Here is a 20567-nt window from a genome sequence, read left to right on the forward strand (position 1 = left end):
AATCACAGTTATTTAGGTCAATATTGAGATCAAGATTATTTAACAATATTAGTCATTGACACATCATGCATTAATTGCACTTTGAAGGAAAAAAAAAGAACTTGTATTTTTAACAGTTTTCTTGAACTTTGAATATATTTAAACTTAAAATAATAAATTTAAAAAGTAGTAAACAATTTAAATACAATGAAATGTAGAAATATGAAATGAAAAAATAAATGCAAGAAAATGTCGATAAATAATATATATTTTTTCAATGAATATACATGAAAAATACAAGTGAAAATTCTATCAAATTAAATAACATCTATGCTGTAACGTTATGCACTGTCACAACCTTCTGATACTAAACTTCTCTTCAACATTATGGCAAACTATATTTAATATATCCCTTCTCATGATCTCAGTGAAAACAGGCATTTGATGTCAATTATGTTGCTTTCATAATTGTGAGAAGCCAAAATCTGATTTGATTAATTCGCTGGCCCTAGTATCCTCTTTCCCCTGCATATTTGTGATTTCATATTTTTCCTGCCAGTGAAATTAAACTCTGCCTAATCTCTGCTTCACAGTGCTGAAGGAAGCCACGTGTCGGGCCAGAGTAACGGCCGGGACCCCCAGGCGCTGGCCAAGGCTGTTCAGATCCACTATGATACCCAGCACACCATGTACTTCGCCTGAGCTAGCGAGCATGTCAGCCAGTCCACCCGCGGATTCCCTTTCTTCTTCTGTCTCTTTATCTCTTATTTGCCACTTTCTTCTTCTTCTTCTACTTCTTCTTCTTCTTCTCCCACATATCCCTTTCTTTGTAGTCTGTCTCTTTTTTTTCTCTTCACACTCACTCTACATTTTTCTGAATCTGCACCAAAGCGGCTCTTGGACGGGGGAAAATCTGCTGTGTCTCAATGGTCCGGCAGGTTTTTTTTATTTCAAGGAACAATCTCCAACCAGCGTTCCCAATTGAGCCGCCTCTCAAACCAGCAATCCAGCACTGCAAACCCCGAGAGGGTTTCCAATGCACAAAAGGAAAAAAAACAAAAAAAAAAACACGAAAAAACAAAAACAAACCATACACACACATACTACAAGTTGAGCCATTATTTTTGAGTTTGTTTTTGTTTTTTCTATTTGAATGTCTGCACTCTTGTGTTTGTAAGATACACTGAGCAAGGGAGTGGACTGGCACAGTGTGTGTCAGCGCAGCTCTTTAGCTCTCCCAGCTAAGCAGGACTCTTATCTACTTTTACCTCAAAGCCCCTTTGGGCAAAATCTGTCACAAGGTCTTGGGTTTATTGGGTGGTTGGGAGGGAACTCTACATGAAAAGAGATGGAGGGGGAGTCGACCTTTTGAGAATGATATATATATATATTTTTTTCCTTTTTATGAGCGTGTGTTTTAACTTTTTCTCCTTTACGGTCTTTAACAAGCGAGGTGACCTGGGTGTCCATGCCCATTAACGATTTTCCTCCCATCTTATAGCGAAGAAATCTGTTTGTGTGCGAGTGTGTTTGTGCGTGCATCTGTATATACATGTACTGCTGTATGAGAGTGTGTGTGTGCGTGTGCGCATGTGTGTTTCATGGCAGGCCACTGAATTGTAAAGGGAAATCAAGGAGATAACTGCTGTAAATGCCTCAGATTTGTTGTTTTTATATTCACACATACAGTACATATAAGCATATATTTACATCTATAGAGCAACTTTGAGACATATGACTTAAACAGGCCTCATAGAGGCTGGTGTGGGTATTTGTAGCAGTCCTGGCTCGCTTATTAATTGAAATGCATTGAGTTATATTTTCAGCATGAGCGTTAGCCAGTTGATGCTTGGGATTTGCACCTTTGGGAACCAGCTGCTCCTTTTGTGCCTCCAAAAACATCTTTGAATCCCTGACAAAAGGCAACCTAATCCATTTCAAGTAATAAGTGAAGTCTGGTCTGACTGTGTAGCAGTGGCAACCGCGGTCTGGCCTGTGACTGGCTCAGCATTGGGACCTGTTGAATGGCTGAAGGCATTAAACACAGAGTATGGTCTTTATCAGCCTTGCTGTCTGTGAAAAGCAGGATCTTATTTTTCTTTGGACCTGATTATCTGAAAGATTATATGATGACACTGCTGGACTTTTCTTTTCATTTTTTTTTCTTTTTTATTTCTAGAAGTAGTATCAAGGGCCGGAAACCAACGTAGTTTTTTTGAGGTCTCCTTTGCTAATATTGGCCAATTCATTGCACTGACCCGGGACGCTAGGCAAGCAACAGAGGGCACTCTCAATCTCTCTTACCTTTATGCATTTATACATACGAATCAACAAAGCAGATTTGTAAAAGTTTAATATAAGATGTTTTGTGGTTATCTTAAAAAAAAAACTGTTGTTTAGAATTAGTAGTTTACCATTGATGTTGTTGTTGTTATCGTTGTTGTCAATGTTGTTACTATTGTGATGAAATTTTATGGTCGGCAGCAAAGCCAGTTATATAGTTACTAGTGCGACTTCAGGAATAGTCTTCAATTGTTGAGCTGCAGGTTAGCGGGTAGAGCTTTGGGTTGGAAACTTTTTTTGTAGCATTCTGGCTAACGGTGAGAAGAAGTAGGCCCCAAGGACGGATGAATTCATGCTTCCTCTGTAGGTTCGGATGTGAGCGACATTTTAGCGGCAGCTTCGAGGTATAGTGTAGCACTCCGACTGGTAAAACAGATCTGCCGCTGTGTTTATCACTCAGCTTGGTTGGTTTATGGTCAGATAGATGGAGACAATCAGGGATTGTAATCGGAGAGAACCTAGATTAAGGGATTTGTTTAAAAAAAAAAAAGGTTTGCGATAGGCAATGAGTTGAATTTTTAGACTTTTTAAAAATGGTTTCTATAACTCTGTGTGTATTTGAAGTATACCCACCTTAAAGTCTCTGCTATTTGACGGTGTTTGTTTCATATTTTTATGCATTTTTAACACTGGATTAAATGAATTCACAATAAGCATAAGCACTGCCCTTGGATCCCCCCCTCCCCCGTGCAAACGCTTGGTGAGCTGTTATCACGGAAACGGTAGTGACATCAGTGCTGTGGTGACAGTTGCACAAGTGGTTTCCCCTGGTGTCGGAGAAAGAAGTAGGACAGGAGAGTTAGCAGAAACAGCCGACGTGCACGCCTCATCAGGAGGGGACAGCTCAGTGAAAACTCTTTTGTAATAAACCACCCATAAAGCAGCAGGTTTACTATGAATGAGTTTGAGCACCGGCCTGTTGAAGGCGTGGGCGTTGGCGTTGGTAGAGAAGCAGGAAATGACGATGATGAGGAGGAGGAGGAGGAGGACCAGTGGGTTGGTGGGGGGGGATCAGGAGGGTGTTGTCCAGGCATTGCATGCAATAAGTTTTACTTTGTTGAAAGAGGGCAGATCAGTTTTTAAAATGTGCACTAGTTTTACCAAGCCAAACGGGCTGTGATTAAATATTCTTCTGGCATCTCTAACGGGGAACGATTTGTTTCAAATCCTCAACAATATTGGATCATTAAACTCCAGTCAGATAAATGATCACTCCCTGTTTGTAATGACATTGCAAAGCAATATTAACCCAGTTCCAGTTTTCAAATGTGGAAAAACAAAGCTATAATTCTACTCATTGTGGTTGTTGGTCTCTCGCTATTGTGTATCTGTACTTTTTATTTTATTTTATTTTTTTGTTTATTTTATTTGCTTGTATCAATCAGTGGGAATGTGCATTTGGTGGAATAGTTATGTAGGCTTTAGACAATTTTTTTCTTTAAGGTAACAATGTAGACTTTGCTCGCCTGCATGCCAGAGTATTGTCCTTTTAAAAAAGATAAAAAAGAAAAAAAACTTTTTTTGGAATCATATTTATTATGAGAAAGGAAAAAATATAAACGCTTTTTTTGGGTAAATGTTAATCAATTTTAGTGGGACTGTTTTAGGCTAGCAATATTTGTCCAGTCTCTCGAAGATGCATTTTAAAGATTCCTACACAAATGTCAGTAATTTGGGAGGTACAAGCTGTTTTTCTGGGGCGAGGGGGGGTGGCTCTTTGCGTCGTGTTCAAATCCAAACGAGGTACTTTCTTCAAACGTGGACGCGTTAAAGACCGAACCCCCTCGCCTCTTTGCCAGGTGACCGTAGCGAGCATCCACTTTGTCTCCTCGTTCCTGGTTTGTACCTGTGGCCGCACCTCTGGGTGGAGGCTCTCCTGTCTCCAACTCTGCTGACCCCTTGCAAATGCACTTCCTCTTTGTGAAGGGGTCCCCATGGCATCAAGGGAGCAGCATTACCTCTTTTTAACCTTTTTAAAAAAAAGAGATCCATAATTCTTTCTGTGCCCCAATAGAGAGCATGAATTATTTTTAAATTCCTCTCACTTTGATATATTGTTATATCTTAACGGATTTGTAATTTGACATTGTGTATTGTGTATTTTAAGTTTATTTTGTTTCTCTTTTTTTTTTTGTTTCTTTTTTTGGGGGTTTGTTATAGCTCTGCTCTGTTTCTTTTGTTATTTTTCTGCTAGTGGTCTCTGAAGCTGTGTGTGATTGTCTCATAGCAATAGAATCATAGAATTGGAACATTCCAATTCCGTGAATGGAACGCTCCTATTCTGTGAATGAACGGAACCCTTTCTGACCGGATGTGAGAGGGCGGGGCTTGTTGTGGCCCCGCCCCCAGCAGAGGGGCATTCACTCGCTGTTATTGCTATTTTGTGACATGTTCAAATACTTTTATTTTCTTTCTTTTTTTCTTTTTTTTTTTTTTTAGCCTGCAGGGAATACTTGTGTTAATGTGCAAAGTAATAAATTGGTATTTTATGCCTATAACTTAGCTGGTGTGTTCTCATCATTCATAATGGAGTTCAAGTTAGGGAAGCCACGGTATCAAATTTTCATGACATGTTTATCGTAGTCAAAAGAATTTCTGATCACGATATCTATAAAAAACGTGGGAAAAAACCTGTCAAAGTTGACCTTTTACGACGGAGTATAGCCACATTTAGAAAAAAGAGAAAAAAAAACAAGATTAAAGTTATAAATATTTAATTAATTACGAGAATAAAGTTGAAAATATTAACTTGATTATGAGAATAAAATATAAAATATTTAATTACGAGAATGAAGTCGTAAATATTAATAAATTAGGAGGAGAGTTGTTAAAATGAGGGCTGTGGAGCATTTCATAGAAATTTACTTTAAGATAGGTTTTACAAACCAGGAGACACTTAAGTCTTTTTGGCACATCACATTATCATAAGTATAAGGACTTTGAAAAGAAAATGCATCTAGAACTGTTGTCGTTTCCTTTAGACCTACTTCAGTTTTAAGTAGAACAGCCTACCAATTATGTACGACTTTATTCTCATAATTAAATATTTACGACTTCATTCTCGTAATTTTTTTTCTTTTTCTAAATGTGGCCTTAATCTCCGTATTAACTCTTCTTTTGGCAAATAAATTACCCCCAAAATACAAATGGGAGGTAGAGTCTGTAACAATAACTACAAAAAGAATATTTCAATATATATTTTTTTTAATGTCAAGCTTATCAATAACATGACATCTCTAGTTTTTTATTCATCATGTGCACAACAGTTACAGAGAAGATTCGTTGACCATTAAAATCTTTGAAGGCTTCCTCAAACAATGCTAATTAAATATTCTAATAAAATAAAAAATCACGCAAGTAAATAAAAAATAAATTAGCATTGAAACAAAACGGTACAAACTAAGATATAGGAATATAATAAACTGAATGTAAACAATGTAGCAAATGTATATGCGTGAGTATAATTTAAAATAAATTGGTATTAATAAATTGATCAAATCTGACATTATTTCTGTTTAAATTTGTCTTTTTTTAAAAACTTTCCCCATTATTCCCCATTCAATTATTATTCATTATTGAATGTTTTCATTTATTTTTGTATTGATTTTTAGATATTTATTCATTTAAAATGTATTTATTATTCATTTATTTATTTATTATCTTCCCATTGCATTTCTCCCTCAGTTTATTTCCCCAAATGCATTTATTTCTTAATTCTTAACTTTATAATTTTTTTTCTGCATTTCTTCTTAATTTTTTATCTGGCAGCTTCCATCCACAGTTTTCATCTCCCTGTAGGAGTTGCAGAGTAACCTGGAGTCCATGTTGAAGCTGTTTAACCTGCAGAGGAAGAAGACCTGTAGTCTCATTCTCTGTGATGGTGTTATGAGGACTATTATCAAGCTAGCTGACTAATTGCCACCAAGGTCTCTGTATGCGTGTGTTTTGTCACTAGATGGCATTCTTTACCAAGCTGAATAGGATCACATGATTACTGAGAACAGTGAAACATTAATGATCTATCCATTCCCTCACCTTAATGCTCTTATCTTAGTGTATTTTGTTACAGACCTGTGTTCTTTCAATGTTAACCAGTGTAGATAAGGTTTTACTGAACTTCTTTTTAAGTGAGTCCATGTCAAGAACAATAACTCGTATTTACAGAGTGACAGTGAATGGGCCAGAGGAAAGCAGTGGTTTAAATACGATAATAAAAAAAAAGTTTGCATTTGATTAACTGCTGTCATGTTGGTGGTAGTTTTCATAAAGCAGTATAAGGAGCTTTCTGTTTGTGTTGAATTTTGCACCCCCTGTGGACAAAAGTGGTGTTGTTAGAGGTCTTGGTCCCCTGTTCCCTTTAAACTGGTTAACATAATACTCACTGCAAAACTGTGCCTGAGAAAATGTAAACACAGGATCTTTCGGCCTCTCTGATTTTGCAGGTAGCTGACAGTTGGAATAATCATAAATAAATAGCCAGTCTTCTATCTGATGGTCTTGTTTGCTTCTGTAGTTCATACAGAGACGTCAGTATTAAATGAGACCGTTTCATAACCAGTTAAAAACCCTTCTAGCTGCTTTAATTATTAGGGCCCGAGCAGGCAACGACCTGCGAGGTCCCTATTGTATTTCGAATGATTATTCTTTTTTTTAAATATTGTTCTCGTACCCAAATGATCGCATGTTTCACTGCCTGAACATATCCAAAAACTTATGAAACTTTAAATATCAGCCGTGGCCACACCATGACATAACTACTGCAAGCAGTACTGAACGGGCCCTCGCAGTACACGCGTGTCGGGGCATGCTGCCGTCGGGGTGTGTGTGTTACAGGGGCCAGTCTATACCACCCCTATGAATTTCATTGCCTTAAGTGTTATAGTGTGGCCACGGTACCAAATTTGAATTTAGACTGCCACCACAGTGCCACCTAGGGGCCGATCAATAAAACCTTAAAGGGTTATCCTCAGGAGGGCATTGACAATAATTGTACCAAGTTTTGTATAATAATGCACAAACTATCCCTTTAATCCTCATACAGTGTCTGAAGGAGGACTCTTAACTGATATGTATAAGTTAGAAGGATCAGGTAGCAATGGTGGAACTATGTACATTTACTCAAGTACTGGACTGAAAGTACAATTTTGAGGTACTTTTATGTACATTTTATGTAACTTTATACTTCTACTCCACTACATTTTGAGGCATATATTGTACTTTTTACTCCTCTACATTTAGCTGACAGCTTTAGTTACTGTTCAGGTCAACATTTAAAATGGAAAACATGATACATTTAAAATTATTACCCATTTTTATAAATTAAACCACTTAAAAGTTTATTAGGTAGTTAAAATGAGCGGAGTGGAGTCATTTCACAGTGTGGTATTAGTACTTTTACTGAAGTAAAGGATCCGAATACTTCTTCCACCACTGTCCTTTTTACTTCTTTAAGCGACTCGCGCATGCGAAATAGTCAGCAATTGACTGAACTTTAATTATGTTTATTTAGCTATTTATTTTATTCCTATTTTCTAATTTAAAATTTATAGAATTGCATGACTGAAATACATTGTATAATTTATAATATGTAATGATGTTAAATATTATTTAGTAAAGCCTTATGTGAGAGAAAGTAGCTCTCTGGGTACGTTTGCAGAGTGGTGCAAAATCCACATCCACAAAAAAAGGTCTATTTTCATTCCAGCTCAAAAAATTATATCTGCCCCCATATCAGTTATCTGTGAATTTCCTGCCTCTAAAATCAGTATCTGCATCAGTCCCAAAAATCCTATATCGGTCTGGCTCCACTTCAGATACAAAGCTGTTGGCAGCCCCTCCCTCCCCTCCTGGTGCCTCAGGTAAAAGAGGTCATGCAGTCAGCTGGTGTGACCTCTGGAACAAGGGAATTTAAAGACTTTCTCCTACTTTTAAACATATTTGTAGGTAAAATGTCATTAAACATGAACAAACCTATCTATCTAACTTCCTATCATATTTCTCTTCATTCTAGTGAATATCAGGCTGCAGGACAGTAATTAAAGTGTGTTTTCGCTGCTTTAGACCCACACCTGTGTGTTCATCCAGCCATCATTGGTATGTGTCACCTTCCTCTGCTTCCCCTTTGTGTTTCATCGCCTCCCGTTTCCTGTGTCCCGGCTGGTTGTCATGACCACCGTTGCCAAGGCGAGCGGAGGCTACAGAAGAAAGGGAAACCTGAACCACAGATCTTGATGCCACGATATTTAATTCATCGGCACAATGGCACACCAAGGTTCAGTGTAATGCAGATGGAGCGAGCGCCGTCTTGGGTGGAAGGGAAATGTCTGAATATGAAGACAAAGAGCTGCTGTCAGATCCTTCTGTTACAGCCACGCTCTGTTTGTCTTCCTACTCTTGCTGTTTATTTAACATTATATTGATAATAGTTGTAATAAATCACCAGATATATACCTGTCTTCTCCTTTCAGTGCCATCATTTTGTTAAAAAAAATTGAAACAGTTAAGGTTAAACCATAAGTGTCATAATTCAGCTTTTAACAATTTCCTTTGCCTAGATGACACAATGATAAGCTTTTTAAACCTGTGTATTTCTCTTTCAGCATTTCAACCCCAGTCACAGTCAGAGAAACAAAACTGTCCCCCCCTTTTGTGGTACACTTTCTCCCTTTCACTGTGGACAAAAAAGCAGTAAGTGAAAGCTCAATTTTGTGAAAGCTCCTTTAAAATAAATGCGAGTTTGTGCGGTCACAGCAACACAAAGTGTGTAATCCTCATTGTCGAGGCCCCCCTCACGTTGTCTTTGTGTTAGCTGATCCACCTACGGCCGGCGCTCCATCCTCGGCCACCCAGCCCTCCCTCCTTTTGTTGTGTCACCCTCTTTTGCCCTCCCTCTCTCCCTCCTGCATCGCTGCTGGGTCGTTTTATTTTTTTGTTCCTGGGGGTTCACAGTGTTGCTCTCGCAGGTTTGACTGTCAACAGTGCTGCTGAAGATGGAAGCGAGTGAAGAGACGCTCTACTTACCCACAAATCTCACTTTACGGCCCTGATTTGTTATTTATACCCTTGTTTGGAACCAGACTGACCCATTTGGTTGCTACCAAAGGAAGCAGCTGGGGGGCAGGGTGAAGCGGAGCAGCAGCTCAAGTGGACCCAGCGCTGTTTATTGTCAACAAGGAGACACTTCAGCCAACAACAGCCGCAGTGACGAGTTCTTCTGGCTGGAAACCTGTGCTTTTATTTTTTTAAATTAGACACACCGATTTCAGAGAATTTCCTTCAAAGTTTGATGTGTATTCTTGGAAAATAAGAAGCTGGAATAACCTCCCAAAGAGCTGATCGCTCACCTCAACAGGATGTGTGTTTCATTTACTCCAAGAGGACTAAACATTGGATTTCTGTCGAGCAAGAGGTAAAAAGCTACGTCGATTTTTATTGCGTGTAATCAAGCATCACCCTTTTCAACCTTGCCGTGTGACAGGATACACTCACAGCAGCATCAGTGGCCTTGAATCCGAGTATCAGGTTATATCGGTGTGATCCATCTCGGTAAGGCTACACCATACCAGCACTGTGTGTCACACTGAAACACACTGCGCCTCAACAATTGGCCTCCTGGATTTGAACCAGAGCTGAAGGCAAAGAAACACTTCCACACAAAATAAGAAGAATAGAAAAGCCTGGCTGGGATCCATTTCATCCACGAGGCCTGGACCGTGAAGCCCTGATCGATCCCGCTGCCACAGGTGGCTGCACAGCTATCGGCTGCTCAATAATGCATCGACTCAAACTAAGGGAATGAAAAGGAGGAGAAAGTGACGCTGGTGCTTTTGAAAAAGGTGGAAAGCGAGTGATTACTTCAGTGAATCGAGGACACGTGGAGGTGGAAACAGTGAGCAGATGTTGAAGAGGAAGAGAAAAAGAGAAGAAAATGGCTGCTGACAAAGTGGCTTTGGGGCAAAGACCGTAGAGGAAGTCAACTTAAAAAGAACTTAAAAAGCTCACAAAGAAGGATAAGAAACAAAATAAGAAGTAGTAGACAAAGAGGACCTTGTAATCAGCCATAAACTGGTGTTAAAAAGTGTAACCATGGTGAACACTGGCATGCAGCTGATCAGCTTCACCTGTGCGGTGACTGGCTGGATCATGGCGATCGCCGTCACGGCCCTGCCTCAGTGGAAGGTCTCGGCCTTCATCGGCAGCAACATCCTGACCTCGGAGATCAAGTGGGAAGGCATCTGGATGAACTGCATCTATCAGACCACGGGCCACATGCAGTGTAAGACGTACGACTCCATGCTGGCGCTGCCTCCGGACATCCAGGCCGCCCGCGCCCTCATGTGCCTGGCCATCTTCATGGGCTGGCTCTCCTGCACCGTGTCCTGCTGCGGCATGAAGTGCACCACCTGCGCGGGGGACGACCGGCGGGCCAAGGCGGGCATCGCGCTCTCAGGTGGCGTCCTCTTCATCCTGACCGGCCTGTGTGTGCTGATCCCCGTCTCCTGGACCGCCAACACCGTCGTCCAGGATTTCTACAACCCCAACGTGCCGCTGATGCACAAACGAGAGCTGGGGCAGGCTATTTATCTGGGCTGGGCGTCGGCGGTCATTCTCATGATCAGCGGGGCCGTGTTGAGCAGCACCTGCCCCCTCATGGAGAGGGGAGGCAGGTACCGCAGGGGCTACATCGGCCGGAGCTTTGCTAATTCACCCGCTTCGGCACCAGATCCCCCAAAACCCATCACATCCAATAGTGTCCCTTTGAAGGAGTATGTATAGGAAGAGTTGGTGTTTTTAAAAACTCTCTTAATTTACTGTCTCAAGTTTTGAATCTGTGACTATACTTTAAATATATTTATTAATATATTCAACCTATATTTTGTATATCTCTTTGTAAAGTGTCTTCAGTATTTCACATTTGTTTTGAAGTTTGACTTTTACCGCACTGTGATTTATAGTGGTGCCTGAAGAAAGCCCATTGCCTATATTGTCAGATGAAAAAGTATGACTGTTATGATGGCTTTAATGATGGCTCCTGTTGTGAAAGATTGCAGTGATTTCTTAAGCAGTTATTCCCTGACGATGTCATTACCTGTCGATTTTGTCACATAAAGCCTTGACTGATTGTGCCTACATCGAAAGTGTGAAATAAAACAAGTTTGTTAAAGCGTGCTCCACAAACTGTGTTTTGTAACCGTCTTTATCTGTTTGTGTATGTGTGTTGGTTGTTTCTCAAGAATACATTTGGTTTGGGTGATTTTGACCATTACAGATAACAATGTTGTCAATCAAGTATGAAAAGACGCCACTGAGTGCTTTTTTTGTGGAAAAAAAAGTATATTGTAATTTCGTCTTCAGCTTCGATTGCGGTATAAATCTGGTACATGCACAAACTTTGTGTCCAACAAAATAAAGATCCAGTCCTTTTCTTAAAATCCACAGGAATTGTGTCCATCTGAGGTTTTTCCCATTATTCCTTAAAATAACCTGATCTCCTCTTCAAGCCTCGGCACAGAGAGATTGCAGTCAGATTGGAAAGCTGGCCAGAGATCCAATGAAGTTGCTTTTACTCTCTTCATTGGGATTCAATAAAGAAGGAAACTTTGCAGAGTGTATCTGAAAGAAGACAGAGAAGTAATTAGTTTCACATACAAATCTTTAGCACAGATTAGGCACAGCACTGATCCCTGATTGAGCTGCAATGATTAGTCGATCAATAGCAAAATAATCGTCAGCTATTTTGATGATCGATTAATTGTTTTTATAATTTTTCATGCAAAAATGACAAGATAGTATTTTCGGCTTTTTAAATATTTAAATATTTTTTCATTTTAAATCATGATCTGAATATCTTTGGGTTTTAGACTGACTCAACAAGACATTTAAAAACATCGCTTTGGACTTGACAAACTGGGATGGACATTTTTCAATATTTTAGACCATATATACCAAAGATTAATAAATAAATTAATTAATTGAAAATATTATTATTATATTTATTATAGCACTTAATGTTCTGATTCTTGCATGTAGGAGCGAACAGGCTTTACTGTGTGATAACTTCATATAGATTATTTATTCATTTATGAATTACTTGCAAACATGCTTTTTTTCATTTCAATATATATATATATATATATATATATATAAACATTATATGTATCACTTTACCTGTGATGTGGTCCTCTGCAGTGGCAGACTCCAAAGATTTCCATCTTTTGGGAGCAGATTCTAAAAGGGAGAGATCATCAGGTCTCAGAGTCTGCAGCAGAGTCTTCCTCCTGAGGAATCTGAGCACGAGTTGAGGACAAAATAAAAAAAAGACATGCCAAATGTAACACAATCCCAATGAAACCATGAACAGAAAGGATACTGTTGGCGATAGTGACGCTCGGCATCCTGCAGCCACTCCAGCATGTCAGAGACTGACGGGGCGGTGGCTGAGCGCTCGGTTACAGCGAGCAGATCCAGACTGTCTGCCTGCTGCTCGTACAGCTGGAAGACTGCAGAGACCTGGTTACTGATGGAGTCTCTGACAGACTGTAGAGAAGACCTAAGGGAGAGACAGAAGGATGGACAGTATCAGTGCCATGTGTCAAATCTAATTTTAAACCCTTTGTTATCCTAACTGATGTCATGCTCACATGGAGCACATTTCAAAATAAATGCGTGTCAGATCAAAGCATGTTTTTAATGGGGCTCTGGCCACATTATAATGATGTTCCTGCAACTATGATGCATAATGTGCACTGTACTTACATATCACATGATTCAGATTGGTATGCCGCTGTTGTGCTACTGGCTTATGTTTTACTCATAGATTCACCGCTGCTGATGCTGTGTCTTTCTTAAATTTTCTGTGTCTTATGCGTCTGTGGAGCTATAGAGAAAAAACAAGGCTGTAAGCATGTTCATTTCTGCTGTAAAGTTGAGCATTTTAACATGTGACTTAATTTTACAGCCCTGAGAGTTGCCTCATGGATATAACAAGAGTGGTGATACCTCAAAGTAAAACATGAGCGACATATTATTTGTAAGTGTCAGAAGCCAGTAAAATAGCAGCAGCATACCAATAATGACGAGTGATATGCCTCTGTATCACTATTTGTATGTGTCACTAAAAAAATGGCATACCATCTGCCATGTTACAATCTGAGGGTCACCTGGAATAGAGGAGTCAGTAAAGGCTCTTATTTGTCCAGAGACCTTCTGGCAGGTTGAGCTGGCCCTGCATGGCTGGTGTTTTAATAATCAGGGAAGCTTATCTATTTAAATGTTTAAGTTATATATATCCTTTTGAGATGACACATTAAGACCGTTTAACAGATTTTATGTTCTCAGCATTGTTTATTTTCCCTAGGTCAAATGTTTACTGTATGTTTCCCTGGGTCAATATGATGAAATCACCCACCTACAGTGCATAGCCTACTGATGTATACTCCTTGAAATCTACACCCCGAGAAGACAGTTTTCTTCACTTTAGACAACGATATCTCCTCATTGGCTTAACAGATTTTTACCATTCAAACTGCATATGAAACATGTTTTCCCTCATGATTCTGAACTCTGAACTGCATAAATAGCCCTTACCATTATATTACAATGTTAGTCCACATAAAATAAATGTATACATATTTTTACATTTTGTTATCACCAGTAAGACATATTTAGAGTGTATTTTATCACCTCGTGAACAAAGCTGTGGATCATCACTTAATTCTTAATATATGCTTCACGACTATATAAGGTGACCCAGTAACTTACATCTTGTCGTGGAGTTTTCCCAGCACTGTGTCAGTGGCCAGTGAGAGCTTGAACCGCAGCTTCTCCTCCAGGTCAGGGAAGTCTCTCAGCGGTGTGTTGGAGATCTGGACGTTGGAAAGCGCTCGGGACTGCTCCGCCAAGTTCCCAAGAGATACCATCAGAGGGCTGCAGTCTGCCAACACACTCCTCCATACTTTCTGATTGTTTTCAACACTCTGGAAGCTTTTCTTCAGGGCTTGGTGAAGGGGAAGAAGTGCAGGTTTGGACATTGCATGTGTTAATTTGACCAATCTACGTATATGCAATAAACGGATCCTTATATTTAAACTATTTTAGACAGTTTTGGAGTAACCACATCCTTTTAATATGATTTCTGTAGCATTTTAAATGTGAGGTAGTGTTAGCTGCTAACAGCATCACATTGCTACCATGTTGCCTGAACCCATTTCCGGCCTCCTGATGTAAACACTGACGTCTACTGCTGCGATTGGTTGAGAATAATTTTGGTGACGCAAAGAAAACACGCGTTCTGATTGGCTGACCGAACGACTGGCCCCTCCCTGCGCGAACATTTGAAAACGGCTTCCTGAGGGAGGAAGAAAGAGACCGAAGAAGAAAAGCAACACACACCAAACAGGTAAATAATCGGCTATAAAACGGTGGAATCTCTTTTTAAAGTGCTTTATTAAATATATATACATATGTGATACAAACTGACAGCGAAGAAAGTCAGCTAAATTGCGAGCAACTAGCCGAACAAGTGGCATGAGCGTTAACAGTTGCTAACCGTTAGTTAGCTTGAATAACGTTGCCAACATGTCGGCAGTTTCTTTATTAAATTCTGTTTTTACTTGTGTCCTGTAGCTGCAGAATGTAACCTGATAGTATTGCTGTCTAATGTTGTCAGGCTGTGGGTATATTTACTAATTCTCTGCTGCCTCTCCATGCAGACATGGCTCCCAGGAAAAGAACCACCAAACAACGGAAAAACAACCCCAAGACGGCCAAGTTGGAGGCCTTTCTGGAGGATTTCGACAGCGAAGGTAAATATAATTCACTCATTGTTAACGTTAAGACACACTGCAGTTTCCTCTTTACACAGCACGTTGTAAAGCAGTGCCGTGTGAAATGTGATTGGTTTAAATAGCTTGTTTTTGACGTAACAAATTCCCATGTGCCCCCAATCCCAGGCAGGCTTGCTGTTTGTTGCTGCCATCATGATCTAAATTATGCAGTAGTCCTCTTTCAATATGCTACAGCCTGACAAACTTTAGAGGATGAAGCAGATAAAACCACTTGAGAGCAAAACAGATGGAAGATATTTATGGGTCAGTGACAAATAAGGGTTGGCAAGATGTCAATTGGTGTAACTACAAAAAAAGATTAATATTAAATACTTCACCCATCTACATTGCATTTAAGTGGACTTATACATATAATTACTTCAGTTTTAAAAGCATCAAATTAAATCTTTTTCGGAGAATTTCTACACTTACACATTTTGTCAATATTGAGCAGAACATATTCTAAAAACAACCATTTTTTTCTGAAGTTTTGACAAATTATGTAAAATTTGTTAGATACCATAATGTTGCAATGTAAATGTGGATTGTAATTTTTTCTCATTTTCGTTCATTTATTTTCATGTATATAATCAGATTTTTATAGGAAAAAAAATACTGGTTACACCAACTGACACTCGGTTAGATCACGTCATTGACCCTTATACAAATAAGAATCTGGTTTATTTCTGAGTAGGTTTTCCACCTACAAGTGATTTTGATTTGGTAAGGCCAGAACGGGTTTATGGTTAGGCTTGTACTTTGTTGTCAATAAGTCCTAACCAGAAAATCAATATTGATAAGAATTGAATATGCAAAATACTATTGCACAACATGTCTCTTTTAAAATGAAAGAGCTGTGCAGTTTTTGAAGTGTTGGTGATATGCAGGAATGTGCAATGTTTTACAGAATCGAGAATACATACATGCATGGCAGTATATCAGAAGGATCTTTATTGTCATTATATGCAAGTACATTGAAATTTCTCAATCCTTCTCTTGATAGTTATAAAATAAAGAGAATAAATATAAGCAGTATTAAAAAAAAAATGCAGTAGTAGCAGCTAAAGGTTTAAAAAGTTACACTTATTCACTGTAAGAGATAAACGAAATGCACTAGTTAAACTCAGTTTACAATATATATATATATGTATACAGAGATAATAGTCAGAAACATGTATGTTTATGTAGATATAAAGATGTATAGTATATGATAATTTTTTTTAACATAATCACATACCAATCTTTCTAATAAGAACCCATGAATTTGGTTCTCAAAAAATCACAAACATAATACATTTTGTGCCTGACAGTGCACAGGCACTTTCACACTGCCTGAGTAGGCAATTAGTAACAGAAGTAGTTTCTCCTTTGACAAACTTATGTACCAATATTAATGTGATCCACTGGAATTGACTGATGGTATTAATCAACTACTTTCTAAACTACTGGGTTGTGTAATCTACAATCTCCTGTTATGTGTTGACAGTGAAGACCAGAGTGGGGCAGCTGAAAGAGAGGATCAACCAGCTGCTGAAAGATGTTGACAACAGCTACAACATGGCACTAATTAAGCTCCCCAAAGCCATCAGGCAAACGCCCTGGATAGAACATTTCAGTGAGTTGATGCTTTAGTCTAATGAAACCTTGAAAATTGGATGTTTTGTGCTGGTTTCTTATTTTATTATTTTAAACCTAATTGAATGAAAAACATTTGCCCCTTTCTCTTTGTAGATTCTGAGAAACCAAAGTCTCCAGAAGTGGATAATAAAAAGGTGAGTTGAGTATGTTTGTCATTATCTCAAATCTTGTATCTTGAATCAGTTTGTCACAAGTTTCAGAATGTCTTCGGTTTGTGCAGGCGTACTGTGCTGTACTAAACATTAATTCACTTCTTGATACACGTCTGTCTGTTAACAGAGAGAAGAGGAAGCTGCTATTGTTGACAGTGTTGTGGCTGAGGACCACGCCGTCCTTCTGAAATCAGTCAAGAAAAGTATGCTAAAACTGCTCTTTTTGTTTTCTTTAAGTATTTTGCTCAAAACAAACAAGTCTGTTAACAAAGTACTTCTGCTGATGCTACCTTAAATAGACTGAACAAACTCTGCCCATCCAGTCAAGAATCAAAGGTTTGGAAAACTACTAAACGTTAACTTTCTTCTTATTTTTTTCTCAGTGTCCAAGAAAAAAGGCAAATCCGGTTCAGAGGATGAAAACATCCCGAGCACCACAAAGAAGGTAATGGCTGTCTTTAATTCAAGCATGCATAAGAGGAAGAAAACACAGTTGAGTGTTTGAGAGCATTATGGAACATTAATAAACAGATTGGGTGATTGCTGTGGAATATTATTTGTGTGGAGCCAATTCCTAGTGTTTAACTGCTTGTAACTGTATTCAGGGAAAAGCAACAAGGAAACCTCCAACTACATCAAAAAGAGCAAAGGCACTGTCAGTCAGCAAGCAGAACACCTCCATCAGACGGTAAAGACTTTTTTTTATTTTATTTTTTATTTTTGACTCCGTTCTTAAGTTCATGACCCAGTAATGTTAGACTAACATGTATCTGTCTGGTTTCAGATCTAGCAGGAAGCCTTTGGTCACTCCTGCCAGGAGTATGCTGGATTCTTCTTTGATGATGGGCCCCACTCCCCTCGTTACCCCGCGCTTTGACCCAAGGTAAGCAGCCATTATTGTTACAGCGGCATGACACCACTTTATCTGTTAAAATACCCCTATTATCCTCCCTTTTTTCTCCTTAAATGGTGTCCCAATCCCTGTAAATACAAAAATGCATCAAATTTTATTATTTTTGTATTTAAATCTGTACAATTCTGGAGAAGGTAATCTGCTCATTGGGGTTAAACTTCTGCACCTGAACTGTCTCTTATATGTCAAGTGCCAATTTTATCCAGCTGTCCACTACCTGCTTCAATAGCTGCATTTCCACCAAGATGTTCTTGGTAATTTTATTTCCAGAATTCCTTTTTAAGAAATTTAAGGGTTCCTTCAGCCTGTTATTTGTGTCGCTATGGCAGTCTAAAAAAGGGAAACTGTAATATGTTTACGTATGACAAAAGCAACATGACATGGGGCAAGGGATGTTCTTTTGAACAGATAGAATGAAAAAAATAAATCTTAAGTTTTGTCTCACTGCCAAGACATTTAGCCTACTGCTGCATAGAATTTTCTGATGTACTGAGTGAGATGCAGAGGAGGACAATTAAACTAGCAGCATCTGTCTCCACAGTAAATCTGTTAAGTGTTTGATGGTTATTTATTTCTGCTATAAAAACTAACCACCATGACACTATTAGGAAAATAAGTTTTTATTTCATTGCGCTGCCCCCCTCTCTCCCCTTCTGTCTTTTTTAAAGAGTCAGGAAGCCAGCAGCAAAGCCTAAATGTACTTTTAATGTGATCAAATGAAGAGAAATGTTCTCCGCTTGTCCTTAAATGGTCTTAAATAAATACTTTAGTATGTCCTTGTTTTATGAGTGAAGCGAGTCATGAGTTGAAGCAGCCACTCTGTGTGTTTGACCAGTCGGTCACGTTCATCCCTGCAAAACCCCAATGTCCATGTAAAATGTTCCTAGAACTTAATTTGGACCGGGGTGGCTGAGGTCAAAACGAAGTGAGTTCCTCAAAAGGTTTCTAGTCCCCCAGTAGAAAACAGCCTCTCTTCTCTGTGTGTGTGGAAGCTGTTATGTGTTATATTTAGTATAAATTCCTGTACAGTTAGTGCTCTTTAAAGATTGTTATTCTCTAAAAACAAAACAGGCAAATAAATGCCCAAATGAGTACTACAAATCTCATGATGATTTTTATAGAGCTGAGTGAAAGTGGATTTAGCCTTTTTATACATTATACGGGCACTGGAGATGCTGCTGTAATGGGGCAACTGGTTCAATTTACTCCACTGGATCTTGTGTTTTCATTCCTAAATTGGAGGCATTATTTACAGTGAGGGGATCGTCAAACTCACCACTCGAGCTTTATTTCCTCAGGCTTCCAAAGACCCCCGCTGTGAGGATTCCTCGCCACAAAGAGAGGGTTTATAGCATTTCAGTCAACGGCTCTCCCATCTCATCAGGAAACAGCGACATTGTCATCAACGTCCCCATCGGCAACGGAGAGGTGAGTGTACACACTGCTGGAGTCCACAAATAAAATATATATATATATTTTTATTTTTTTAATTAACAACTGCAGGGTACCTGCAGGTGCTGAAAATCTTAGAAAACAACTGATTTTAATGCTGTGTTTTCAAGGTTTAAAATTCCTGAAACTACTTAAAATTTTTCATTAATTATGACTGACAAGCTGGCTAATTTTCCAACCAAATGTGTTGTAATTTTTTGATCCAGAGCCTCCAGCTGTTGGCCAGTCAGATGGACTCGGTGGACCTGTCTCTACTGGATGAATCTGCTCTGAGGAGCATTCGGCTGCTGCAGGTATATAGTCACTTCTGCATTATTTGTTTTTCTACAAGCTTTATTGTAGGATTAGACATGAAATTCTTGCATATGCATTCCTGATTCTCTTTCTTTCTTCTTGACAGAATCGCCTCACAACCCTTTGTGCAACATCCGAGTGACCTGTCTATCTGCTGTCGACTTGTACATTACTTACATAAACTTTATCTTTATTTCTTTATTTTAAAGCGTTGCTTCCTCTCCTATCACATGGTTTGAGGTTTGTTGTTTTTTTACTGATAGGTGAGATTTTAAAAGATGTAACATGCACAGATTCTTAACATAACCATATTTTGTCAGTATATTGTTTTACTGGATGTAGTTTTCTTAAAACACAGATAATGAAAGCTGTCAAATATATAAATGAGGATTTAGGTGTGTTATTTTACCATTTGCGCATTCACTTTTATAAGAGTTGTTCTTTGATTTTCCTATGAATGTTACCTTCTGCTTTTGTAGCTTTAGGTTTAATCCCTGGGGGAATTTTGCCTAATGTCCGTTTCATTTTTAGTGCTTTTTCAGTGTTTTCTTCCTGTCCAGGATTTTAGTTATCCTACAAACCTTGTAAGTCCGTGAAGTGACAGATCTGTACTCCACAAATATGATTTAGTGTTCATACTTTGATTTGTAAGTAATCTTACATTTTTTGTGTGCTTCATTTTGTCATACATGTACATAACCTCACTCCTTATCTTCAAAACTGATAAAGGAATTTGACCACAGCTCTAAATGTGTGTGACATGGTTTATTTGGGATTTATTTGTAGGGTAATGATGATGCTCATAATGTATCAGTTGAATTTACTGGGCAGGTTTTGTCTTTTTGACAAAGGTGTTCACCAAGCTGTACTTTTGATTGGTGGCCACTAGATGGCAGCATTTCATCATAGAAGTTTTCTCGTGTGGTGCATTCAGAGCTGCCTCCTCTGAATGTTCTGCTTTTTTCCCCAGTT

At 38.8% G+C, this 20567-nt stretch overlaps 4 protein-coding genes across 9 annotated transcripts in view; 3 read left to right on the forward strand and 1 right to left on the reverse strand.

Annotated features, from left to right (window-relative positions):
* Window positions 1-4824, forward strand: part of ago4 (argonaute RISC component 4) — a 29911-nt gene extending 25087 nt beyond the window's left edge. For all 4 annotated transcript variants that reach the window (XM_059349382.1, XM_059349386.1, XM_059349383.1 and 1 more), the window contains exon 19: window positions 573-4824. In XM_059349382.1, the coding sequence (XP_059205365.1) occupies window positions 573-681 (109 nt within the window). In that variant the 3' untranslated portion in view covers window positions 682-4824. The remainder of the gene's footprint in view (window positions 1-572) is intronic.
* A 5509-nt stretch (window positions 4825-10333) lies between these two features.
* Window positions 10334-11406, forward strand: cldn35 (claudin 35). Its single transcript, XM_059350402.1, has one exon. It carries the CDS (start codon window positions 10408-10410, stop codon window positions 11095-11097), a length of 690 nt encoding a protein of 229 aa, XP_059206385.1. The 5' UTR covers window positions 10334-10407; the 3' UTR covers window positions 11098-11406.
* A 181-nt stretch (window positions 11407-11587) lies between these two features.
* airim (AFG2 interacting ribosome maturation factor) lies at window positions 11588-14351 on the reverse strand. The gene is made up of 4 exons (XM_059350403.1): window positions 14083-14351; window positions 12692-12871; window positions 12490-12608; window positions 11588-11934 (listed from the first exon to the last, which is right to left on the reverse strand). Exons 1-4 carry the CDS (start codon window positions 14349-14351, stop codon window positions 11894-11896), a joined length of 609 nt encoding a protein of 202 aa, XP_059206386.1. The 3' UTR covers window positions 11588-11893.
* On the forward strand, window positions 14128-20337 carry cdca8 (cell division cycle associated 8). Of its 3 annotated transcripts, XM_059350400.1 has the most exons (12): window positions 14128-14341; window positions 14462-14719; window positions 15033-15125; window positions 16633-16761; window positions 16878-16918; window positions 17064-17139; window positions 17320-17381; window positions 17542-17624; window positions 17721-17819; window positions 19148-19277; window positions 19508-19594; window positions 19702-20337. In XM_059350400.1, the coding sequence occupies exons 3-12, from the start codon at window positions 15035-15037 to the stop codon at window positions 19735-19737; spliced, it is 834 nt and encodes a 277-aa protein (XP_059206383.1). In that variant the 5' UTR covers window positions 14128-14341; window positions 14462-14719; window positions 15033-15034; the 3' UTR covers window positions 19738-20337. The 3 variants fall into 3 exon arrangements, with proteins under 3 accessions (XP_059206383.1, XP_059206384.1, XP_059206382.1); XM_059350401.1 differs by lacking the exon at window positions 14462-14719 and having other exon boundaries at window positions 14323-14341; XM_059350399.1 differs by lacking the exon at window positions 14128-14341 and having other exon boundaries at window positions 14413-14719.
* Window positions 20338-20567: the final 230 nt, after the last annotated feature.

The sequence above is a fragment of the Centropristis striata genome, chromosome 14 (assembly GCF_030273125.1).
Source record: "Centropristis striata isolate RG_2023a ecotype Rhode Island chromosome 14, C.striata_1.0, whole genome shotgun sequence".
Classification (NCBI taxonomy): Eukaryota; Metazoa; Chordata; class Actinopteri; order Perciformes; family Serranidae; genus Centropristis; species Centropristis striata.